The sequence below is a fragment of the Lolium rigidum genome, chromosome 2 (assembly GCF_022539505.1).
Source record: "Lolium rigidum isolate FL_2022 chromosome 2, APGP_CSIRO_Lrig_0.1, whole genome shotgun sequence".
NCBI classification, from domain to species: Eukaryota; Viridiplantae; Streptophyta; class Magnoliopsida; order Poales; family Poaceae; genus Lolium; species Lolium rigidum.
Window position 1 is genome coordinate 94,866,893 of NC_061509.1, and position 12,014 is coordinate 94,878,906.

General features: G+C 42.5%; 1 protein-coding gene across 1 annotated transcript; it reads right to left on the reverse strand.

Annotated features, from left to right (window-relative positions):
• Positions 1 to 8,632: 8,632 nt before the first annotated feature.
• LOC124686926 lies at positions 8,633 to 11,809 on the reverse strand. The gene is made up of 4 exons (XM_047220801.1): positions 11,259 to 11,809; positions 9,638 to 9,876; positions 9,107 to 9,278; positions 8,633 to 9,028 (listed from the first exon to the last, which is right to left on the reverse strand). The coding sequence occupies exons 1-4, from the start codon at positions 11,341 to 11,343 to the stop codon at positions 8,970 to 8,972; spliced, it is 555 nt and encodes a 184-aa protein (XP_047076757.1). The 5' UTR covers positions 11,344 to 11,809; the 3' UTR covers positions 8,633 to 8,969.
• Positions 11,810 to 12,014: the final 205 nt, after the last annotated feature.

Consider the following 12,014-nt stretch of genomic DNA (forward strand, 5'->3'; position numbering starts at 1 on the left):
ACTTTTCTCGCAAGTAAGGCTCGGGGGCTTATACTCAACGAATTTACAAAATATACTCGAATCTCAAAATATAGCTCAAAATTATATGCCTTGGTTCCACAAAAACCTCGCGGACAATAAACATAGACATGCCAACGAAGATACTCGGGGCTTGAAGAGAAAAAGATAACATAAATTTTTCCCTGACCTCACATGGGTCACGCAATAATAAGTACAATATACATCATTTACAAATATAGGCAATTCTACAGCTCAGTTCAAAGGTGTCAATAAAAAAGAAAAATAGTTCCTCCACAAGTCTATTTATGGTTATGTTCTCTTTTCCAGCACGGCAATCTGCGTCAAGTCATCATACCGAAATTCCGTGAAGAAAGCAACATCAAACCGAAGAAGTTCGTCGATCATTTTCTCGGCGACAGGAAATACAACCGCGTTATGTCTATCAACCTTTATCCTTCTCCTCGAGGTTTTGCAATAAAAAGTGTCAACAACACCGCTGAAGTCCAACTTCGAGTGGCAAATTTAGCACCGGCCACCATCTGAGCCTTCACAACATCATGGATACTCTCCACATCCCTGAACTTATTCATAAGCTCAGTAAGGTTTGCAGGCTGAGGGTTCCGAGGAAACATCGCCTTATACACCATGGCAAAAGTGTTGCCGAAGAAATCGCAGAACTCCCGGACTTGAGCGGCTCGATCTGGAATTGAACAATCCGGTGGGTTGATACGTCTCCGACGTATCGATAATTTCTTATGTTCCATGCCACATTATTGATGATATCTACATGTTTTATGCACACTTTATGTCATATTCGTGCATTTTCTGGAACTAACCTATTAACAAGATGCCGAAGAGCCAGTTGATGTTTTCTGCTGTTTTTGGTTTCAGAAATCCTAGTAACGAAATATTCTCGGAATTGGACGAAATCAACGCCCAGGGGTCCTATTTTGCCACAAAGCTTCCAGAAGACCGAAGAGGAGTCGAAGTGGGGCCACGAGGCGCCGCCACACTAGGGCGGCGCGGCCCGGTGCCCCGGCCGCGCCGACCTATGGTGTGGGGCCCTCGTGTGGCCCCCGCGTTGCCCTTCCGCCTACTTAAAGCCTCCGTCGCGAAACCCCCAGCATCGAGAGCCACGATACGGAAAACCCTATCGAGACGCTCGCCGCCGCCAATCCCATCTCGGGGGATTCCGGAGATCTCCTCCGGCACCCTGCCGGAGAGGGGATTCATCTCCCGGAGGACTCTTCACCGCCATGGTCGCCTCCGGAGTGATGAGTGAGTAGTTCACCCCCGGACTATGGGTCCATAGCAAGTATCTAGATGGTTGTCTTCTCCTCATTGTGCTTCATTGTTGGATCTTGTGAGCTGCCTAACATGATCAAGATCATCTATCCGTAATGCTATATGTTGTGTTTGTCGGGATCCGATGGATAGAGAATACTATGTTATGTTAATTATCAAGTTATTACCTATGTGTTGTTTATGATCTTGCATGCTCTCCGTTATTAGTAGAGGCTCGGCCAAGTTGATGCTAGTAACTCCAAGAGGGAGTATTTATGCTCGATAGTGGGTTCATGTCTCCGTGAATCTGGGGAGTGACGAAACCCCTAAGGTTATGGATGTGCTGTTGCCACTAGGGATAAAACATTGATGCTATGTCCGAGGATGTAGTTATTGATTACATTACGCGCAATACTTAATGCAATTGTCTCGTTGTTAGCAACTTAATACTTGGAGGGGTTCGGATGATAACCTGAAGGTGTACTTTTTAGGCATAGATGCAGCTGGATGGCGGTCTATGTACTTTGTCGTAATGCCCAATTAAATCTCACTATATTTATCATGACATGTATGTGCATTGTTATGCCCTCTCCATTTGTCAATTGCCCGACTGTAATTTGTTCACCCAACATGCTTTTATCTTATGGGAGAGACACCTCTAGTAAACTGTGGACCCCGGTCCATTCTTTTATACTCGAAATACAAATCTGCTGCAATACTTGTTTTACTCGTTTTCTTGCAAACAATCATCTTCCACACAATACGGTTAACCCTTTGTTACAACGAAGCCAGTGAGATTGACAACCTCACTATTTCGTTGGGGCAAAGTACTTTGGTTGTGTTGTGCAAGTTCCACGTTGGCGCCGGAATCTCTGGTGTTGCGCCGCACTACATCCCGCCGCCATCAACCTTCAACGTGCTGCTTGACTCCTACTGGTTCGATTAAACCTTGGTTTCTTACTGAGGGAAACTTGCCGCTGTGCGCATCACACCTTCCTTTTGGGGTTCCCAACGGACGTGTCAACTACACGCATCAAGCAAATTTCTGGCGCCGTTGCCGGGGAGATCAAGACACGCTGCAAGGGGAGTCTCCACTTCCCAATCTCTTTACTTTGTTTTTGTCTTGCTTTATTTTATTTACTACTTTGTTTGCTGCATTATATCAAAACACAAAAAAATTAGTTGCTAGCTTTACTTTATTTACTGTCTTGCTCTCTATATCAAAAACACAAAAAAATTAGTTACTTGCATTTACTTTACTTGATTCATCATGTTTCCTTTTAATTTTACCACAAAAGACATACCGGTAGGACGCGGGTCTATAATTGGGAGAAACAATATAGAAGAATTTTTCAATCATGTTAGTACCGTTGAAGATTTTGAAGATAGACACTTGGTAGAACTTGCTCCTACTTATGAAATTGCTGTCTGCTGCTTTAGTTCGCATGTTGGAAACTAAATTTGTTAATCTCAATCCTATAATCCAACACATGTTTCTTACACTCGGTGATATGGAAGAGGGGGAAAAGAAAGATTTTGTTTTAGAAACCCTTCTTAGAGAATTTGGTGGTCTAGCAAGAGAGGCTAGAAAGGTCTTTGCTAAATTTGATATGCTTGGTTCTCATACTAATTTTGTTGGTCTCCTTGAAAAGATGGACATGGATAGAATAAGGTACACTAATAATATTAATGATGGTGGGGAGATCAAAGCACCAATACCATGTAAACTCCTAGCTATGAATGATGCACTAGAAAATAACTATGCTTGGCTTGTTCCCGAAAATTTGTTCGATGAGAGTAGCAAGCCCAAGACTAATGAAAAGGAGACGCTGAAACTTATGTATCCAATATACTATGCTTGGTTGAGAAAACTCCAAACCCCGCTGTAGATGCACCACCCTTTGATAATACTTGATACACACTTTCTGCGCCTAGCTGAAAGGCGTTAAAGAAAAGCGCTTATGGGAGACAACCCATGTTTTTACTACAGTATTTTTGTTTTATATTTGAGTCTTGGAAGTTGTTTACTACTGTAGCAACCTCTCCTTATCTTAGTTTTGTGTTTTGTTGTGCCAAGTAAACTCTTTGATAGTAAAGTGAATACTAGATTTGGATTACTGCGCAGAAACAGATTTCTTTGCTGTCACGAATCTGGGTCCAATTCTCTGTAGGTAACTCAGAAAATTATGCTAATTTACGTGAGTGATCCTCAGATATGTACGCAACTTTCATTCAATTTGTGTATTTTCATTTGAGCAAGTCTGGTGCCTCAATTAAATCCATCTTTACGGACTGTTCTGTTTTGACAGATTCTGCCTTTTATTTCGCATTGCCTCTTTTGCTATGTTGGATGAATTTCTTTGATCCATTAATGTCCAGTAGCTTTATGCAATGTCCAGAAGTGTTAAGAATGATTGTGTCACCTCTGAACATGTTAATTTTTATTGTGCACTAACCCTCTAATGAGTTGTTTCGAGTTTGGTGTGGAGGAAGTTTTCAAGGATCAAGAGAGGAGTATGATACAATATGATCAAGGAGAGTGAAAACTCTAAGCTTGGGGATGCCCCGGTGGTTCACCCCTGCATATTCTAAGAAGACTCAAGCGTCTAAGCTTGGGGATGCCCAAGGCATCCCCTTCTTCATCGACAACATTATCAGGTTCCTCCCCTGAAACTATATTTTTATTCGGCCACATCTTATGTACTTTGCTTGGAGCGTCGGTTTGTTTTTGTTTTTGTTTTGTTTGAATAAAATGGATCCTAGCATTCACTTTGTGGGAGAGAGACACGCTCCGTTGTAGCATATGGACAAGTATGTCCTTAGGCTTTACTCATAGTATTCATGGCGAAGTTTCTTCTTCGTTAAATTGTTATATGGTTGGAATTGGAAAATGCTACATGTAGTAATTCTAAAATATCTTGAATAATTTGATACTTGGCAATTGTTGTGCTCATGTTTAAGCTCTTGCATCATATACTTTGCACCCATTAATGGAGAAACACTTAGAGCTTGCTAATTTGGTTTGCATATTTGGTTTCTCTAGAGTCTAGATAATATCTAGTATTGAGTTTTGAACAACAAGGAAGACGGTGTAGAGTCTTATAATGTTTACAATATGTCTTTTATGTGAGTTTTGCTGCACCGTTCATCCTTGTGTTTGTTTCAAATAACCTTGCTAGCCTAAACCTTGTATCGAGAGGGAATACTTCTCATACATCTAAAATCCTTGAGCCAACCACTATGCCATTTGTGTCCACCATACCTACCTACTACATGGTATTTATCCGCCATTCCAAAGTAAATTGCTTTAGTGCTACCTTTAAAATTCCATCATTCGCCTTTGCAATATATAGCTCATGGGACAAATAGCTTAAAAACTATTGTGGCATTGAATATGTACTTATGCACTTTATCTCTTATTAAGTTGCTTGTTGTGCGATAACCATGTTTTCTGGGGACGCAATCAACTATTCTTTGTTGAATATCATGTGAGTTGCTATGCATGTCCGTCTTGTCTGAAGTAAGAGAGATCTATCACCTTAATGGTTGGAGCATGCATATTGTTAGAGAAGAACATTGGGCCGCTAACTAAAGCCATGATTCATGGTGGAAGTTTCAGTTTTGGACATATATCCTCAATCTCATATGAGAATAATAATTGTTGCCACATGCTTATGCATTAAAGAGGAGTCCATTATCTCGTTGTCCATGTTGTCCCGGTATGGATGTCTAAGTTGAGAATAATCAAAAGCGAGAAATCCAAAATGCGAGCTTTCTCCTTAGACCTTTGTACAGGCGGCATGGAGGTATCCCATTGTGACACTTGGTTAAAACATGTGTATTGCGATGATCCGGTAGTCCAAGCTAATTAGGACAAGGTGCGGGCACTATTAGTATACTATGCATGAGGCTTGCAACTTGTAAGATATAATTTACATAACTCATATGCTTTATTACTACCGTTGACAAAATTGTTTCATGTTTTCAAAATAAAAGCTCTAGCACAAATATAGCAATCGGTGCTTTCCTCTTTGAAGGACCATTCTTTTTACTTTTATGTTGAGTCAGTTCACCTATCTCTCTCCACCTCAAGAAGCAAACACTTGTGTGAATTGTGCATTGATTCCTACATACTTGCATATTGCACTTGTTATATTACTCTATGTTGACAATATCCATGAGATACACATGTTACAAGTTGAAAGCAACCGCTGAAACTTAATCTTCCTTTGTGTTGCTTCAATACCTTTACTTTGATTTATTGCTTTATGAGTTAACTCTTATGCAAGACTTATTGATGCTTGTCTTGAAGTACTATTCATGAAAAGTCTTTGCTTTATGATTCACTTGTTTACTCATGTCATTACCATTGTTTTGATCGCTGCATTCATTACATATGTTTACAAATAGTATGATCAAGGTTATGATGGCATGTCACTTCAGAAATTATCTTTGTTATCGTTTTACCTGCTTCGGGACGAGTAGAACTAAGCTTGGGGATGCTGATACGTCTCCGACGTATCGATAATTTCTTATGTTCCATGCCACATTATTGATGATATCTACATGTTTTATGCACACTTTATGTCATATTCGTGCATTTTCTGGAACTAACCTATTAACAAGATGCCGAAGAGCCGTTCGTTGTTTTCTCGCTGTTTTTGGTTTCGAAATCGTAGTAACGAAATATTCTCGAAATTGGACGAAATCAACGCCCAGGGTCCTATTTTGCCACGAAGCTTCCAGAAGACCGAAGAGGAGTCGAAGTGGGGCCACGAGGCGCCGCCACACTAGGGCGGCGCGCCCCAGGCCCTGGCCACGCCGACCTATGGTGTGGGGCCCTCGTGTGGCCCCCCGCGTTGCCCTTCCGCCTACTTAAAGCCTCCATCGCGAAACCCTCGCATCCGAGAGCCACGATACGGAAAACCTCATCGAGACGCCGCCGCCGCCAATCCCATCTCGGGGGATTCGGAGATCTCCTCCGCACCATGCCGGAGAGGGGATTCATCTCCCGGAGGACTCTTCACCGCCATGGTCGCCTCCGGAGTGATGAGTGAGTAGTTCACCCCCGGACTATGGGTCCATAGCAGTAGCTAGATGGTTGTCTTCTCCTCATTGTGCTTCATTGTTGGATCTTGTGAGCTGCCTAACATGATCAAGATCATCTATGTGTAATGCTATATGTTGTGTTTGTCGGGATCCGATGGATAGAGAATACTATGTTATGTTAATTATCAAGTTATTACCTATGTGTTGTTTATGATCTTGCATGCTCTTCGTTATTAGTAGAGGCTCTGGCCAAGTTGATGCTAGTAACTCCAAGAGGGAGTATTTATGCTCGATAGTGGGTTCATGTCTCCGTGAATCTGGGGGAGTGACAGAAACCCCTAAGGTTATGGATGTGCTGTTGCCACTAGGGATAAAACATTGATGTTATGTCCGCGGATGTAGTTATTGATTACATTACGTGTAATACTTAATGCAATTGTCTGTTGTTAGCAACTTAATACTGGAGGGGGTTCGGATGATAACCTGAAGGTGGACTTTTTAGGCATAGATGCAGCTGGATGGCGGTCTATGTACTTTGTCGTAATGCCCAATTAAATCTCACTATATTTATCATGACATGTATGTGCATTGTTATGCCCTCTCTATTTGTCAATTGCCCGACTGTAATTTGTTCACCCAACATGCTTTTATCTTATGGGAGAGACACCTCTAGTGAACTGTGGACCCCGGTCCATTCTTTTATACTGAACTAGTACAAATGCCCGTGCGTTGCTACGGGTTCCCAAATTTCATTTTTCAATGCGCATATATAAATTCAAAATAAAAAATAATTCAGTGATATCATAATATACTACAATATGATAATATCAAACGCAACAACAAGACATTATTATTTTGCATCTGCGTGATTCCAAGTTCTAGATCTTCTTATTACTCTTCCGCATCAAATCCTACACCTATGTTATAGACTGTCACAAGTGTCAAACAACACATACATATTCATAAATATCCGGAGACAACCTGGATTGAAGGCTCCTGGGTCAAACATACAAAAGATGCTTAGCAAAACTTCAATAATGGCTTGGGTAAAAATCTCCGTCGGCAGGCCGGTGGTGCGGATGCTAATTTTTTTAGCCATCGATGTATCCTCATAAGAGATGGAGAGTATTTATTATGACGCTGAGAGTATTTATCCTCATGTGAACTTGTGAAGGGTATCTTAGATACTCAAATACACGATGATGATCTCGATTACGACAATGATAGTGTAACGCACAAAAAAAGATAGTGTGAATTTATATACGAGTGTTGTATAGTATATTATTATAAAAGGACAGTATTACAAAGAGACAAATGAATAACCATTGGTCATCCACTCCCTTCGTCCTACCAACCACACATGAATTATCGTAGTGCACCACCCCTTCCATCCGCACCTCGTCTCCGCGCCAACAACACATGACCTCGCCCAATCTTGCTTGCCAACCTTGTCTCCGCCCCATTTTACAATTCTTTGGCGCTACCCCTTCCCCTTCCTCGAATTCTCTAGCGCACCACCCGTCCCAAGGACTCGTCAACATGCATTGCATGCCACCGTCCAACCTAGGGACTCGTCTTCATGCACCCCATGCCATCGTGGCTTAGGGCGCCAATCACCTCCCCCGTACTCCGTCATATTTACTTTTAGTGAATATTTTGTAAGTCGTAGAGAAGTTTACTACTGAAAATAAGCTAGTTAGCCCGTAGTTTGCAAATCGTAGCATGTTACTAATGAGTGTTAGCATGTTACTAATGAGCGTTCGCTGTCTCCGTCTAATTTATCATACTACCTCTACCCATAAAAAGATGTGTGTTCAAAGACAATTCTTTTTTATAAAAAAAAATAGCACATTTTTATATGACCATATTTCATGGATCTCGTTATTAGCTTGCTCGTTTATTATCCTCAGAAACAGGACTACTTCCGTTGGAAGGGCTCGTTGCATTTCTCCTGCTGCTCCCTCTCCCCGGCATGTCATGGTCAGCGAGCTATAAAAGCAAGAGATTACATTATGCATCAAAATAAGCATGAATAGATTCATTCTACACAATCTGATCTTGCCTAATAAACATGCATATTCTGTGTGGAACCATAACCAATGGCCAAGCTCTTGTGAGTTGTAAAAAGGCTACAGCTACTTCCCCTTGCTAGCTCATATTCCTCCCCTTACAGACAGCGTAGTAATGATCCATTAACTCACGATTATGGATAATAAAGTATAGATTTAGCAGTTACTAATTCATATATGATATAAACCAAGTGAAAAGATTGCCAACCTTAAAAATACAAGGTTGGTTATAGACGTGAAAAGAACTCGAATAGATGACAAAATACACCCATATCTACCCGTTAGATCATTACAAGCAAATCTAAAATTTTGAATTTGTTTAAGCTTCAGTATGAATTAAGCTACTCCAATCCTAGAGAAAATATAGTACATCTTCGGAACCTATCGCAGGATCGGATTTTTATATAACCCAGCTGTCCTGCAAGATTTGTTTGTGTTGCAACACAACACTCTGAACATTTACTGGTCGATTACACACATGACAAAGCAGATGCATTTTTTCTTCCCAAACAAAATTCCTGCAGCTACAAATCTGTGCAGGAGATCAAAGAATTGGTCTCACTTGCGTCATGCTACCAGTGCATCCCGCGGACAGCGGTGACCATCAGCAGCCCAACTCCGGCTGCCTGCACAAGGAAGATGCGACTTTTTTCAGAATTGGTGAGAAGAGGATTGGGGGTTGCGGGTTGGGGAACTGCACATACCTCGAGAAGCACCTACGGTGGTCGATGTTCCAGTGCCGACGACGCTAGACGGCTCCATCCACACAGCCAGGGCCTCCCGGTGCGAGGACCCGGTCGTGAAGGGAGCCCAGGGACGGAGCGGTGAGGTGAGGTCGGTGACACAGATGACAGTGGAGGAGGTGCCACGCATAGCCTGTGAAGGTCAATGAAAGTGAAAGTCAATGAAAGTGAATCCACCTGAGAAATAGTAAATCAAGGCAAGTGAAGGTCAATGAAAGTGAATCTAAAATTAGCATAAAAGTATTTTTACCATTAAGAAATTCACGAGCCTATGTAGCAATCTGTAATGTTCTTGAAGCCTTTGAAACTATAGAAATTTTGATCTATGTGTAGGGCTGATGCTACTGCTCTCATCAACGATCATAACCAAACATGTATTACTCCTTCAGTGACACACCTTTCATATGTATGCCTGCTATTTGGTCTAGATAATTTTGATTTAATTCTCCAGTCCAGATCTTTTAAGCAAAGGGGGTGGGGATAAGGATGAACCTTGTCTTCAACTGGGAATTTCCGTCCACGCACTGTGAGGCCACCCTGTGGCTTTGGACCACGAGTCTGTGGAGGCAGTCCTCCAGCCGATGAACCAGGACTGCTGCCTAGGCTCAGCATCGTCGAAGACCTCAGCCAAGGGGAGATGGCCGGGAGTAGTGATGTTGGTGCGGCAGCGGCCGTGGCGATCGAGACGGTAAGAAGATCGCCGGGCACCACGACGGGCCGCTGAGAGGAATCTGGGAGGTCAGAGCCGCCCTTGTTGGAAACAGTAGTTATTCATACTGTAGCTTCTTGACGAAACTAAAAATTTATAAGCAATGCATACCGTTTGATCAACAATTTATCAGATAACAAGATAAAATACTCAGATACCATGGTCACTGTACTCATTTAGACATACTGTAGTAAATAGACTGTTTGATGTGTGCTTCCTAAACAGAAACAATGCCATGTTTTGGATCTAAAAACATATGCCCCTGTTTGTGATAGGCTGGGGTCAACTTAGGCTGGGAGAATCTATTATAATGTTATCCTAAACTCTGTTCAGCATTGTGAAGTTTTTAAAATGGGTAGTTCAGGGCCATTCATAGGGCCAACATTCAGTCATTCAGTCTGCAGCATATGCATGATACATTTGAGTAAAACAACTACAGAATATCCAAGAAAAATGTACAAGGTTGATCAAAAAACTATAGGTAATTAAGCAGACCGGTAATAAAACTGATGATTTCAATCTGGAGCATCATACCTAGTGATCTCGTCATTGCACACTGCAATCACGACTGTGAAGTGCTGCTACATTACCATATTGATCAGAGATTGTGTTTTAAATTGACAACTTAGTTCTACAAATAGTTTGCTAGAAGAGCCCATTTATCATCATGGGAGGAAGGTAGGATTGATAAATAAAGTTTAGATGCATAAATGCAACCTGCTCCAATGAGAAACATACCACTCCTATTGTTCATCACTAATTGCAGCAAACACATTCAGTAGGTATATATGCTACGATAGTCGATAAATACTTAGCAAATAAGGTAGACAGTCTCACCAACTGTCAATGGCTTCTTGAATTAACTTTTGTTGCCTGATTTGTTTTAACTCTTGCGTGCCCAAAATTCTCTTCAATTTCAAGACATAGTAGCAGTTTAGTAGTATCTGAAGGAGTAGTTTGCTTGTTTGCATTAACCGGAGGGTATAGAACAACTAAAAATAGCAAAAGTTGACCTCACAACATGAATCTGAAATCTTATAAACATAAGTAAATCTAGGTGACAGAAGATCAAGAAAATGCACTTGTAATTCGTAACCATTGATAAATGATAGTAACAGTTTCAATCGAACAGAATCGGAAGATGATATCTGAAGTCATATGTTATTTCAATGGAGTTACGCATGTGTGTTCCACATAAGCAGTCAACTGAACATAGCTGGTAAGAGAGAAGAAGAATCTGTACATGTCATGCTCGTGATGAACCTCTGACTTTGAGCGGACATGGTCCATCTATTGAAGAACAAAAATAATCACAGATATTGGCATCTCATCAAAGAATACTGCTATTTGACAATCATATACATTTAGCAAATGCAGAACTTAGAGATAGTAGTAGTGCAGTACCAAAGAAATTCAGACTCAAATGAGCGGTAGTGCTGTGAGGTCGACACCACACCAGAACGTCAGCTGTGCACGGCTCCAAGCTCATTGGGCGAAATGGGTGCTGACGGCTGCCTCCATATAATAGCAGATTTGGGGCAGAGGAGCGCAGGAGAGTGCTTCCGCTTGAACGGGATCCCGTGGAAATTGACCTGAGGAACTTGAACGAGATCCCACGGTCGAGCACCTCGTCGAGGTGGGCAACGGCTGCGCGACCTCGACCTCCGCATCTAAGATGTGAACGATCTGGCGCCGCTCGCTCGCGCGCCTCCGCCTCATCTCGCTGGACCTCTACGAATGCCCCGTCAGGCGGGCCAGGCACTACAGATCCAGGGTCTTGGGGATGATCCGGACACTCAAGTACCTTGATAAGTTGGACGCCGACGAGAACGAGGGGCCGGAGTCGGACGATGATGACGGTGGGGATGGCGAGGGCGACGAGGAGGGCGAGGAAGACGACGATGACGACCCTGGGAGCGGCAAGGTGACCAACTGGGGCGTCTGGCACTCCTGGGGCCGTGCGGCTGCGGAGTCCGTGCCGGCCACAACAGCGATGAAACCCTACGCGAGATGGTTGGGGAAGGAGTGGCGACGGTGGACGTCCTCATTGGGCCTGGCCCAAGTGGTTGCGACGAAGGGCTGGAAAACGAATGATGGATCGGTGGGAGGGCAAAATCGTCTAAAAATATATGTAGGACGAAACTTTTGACCGGAGGAAAC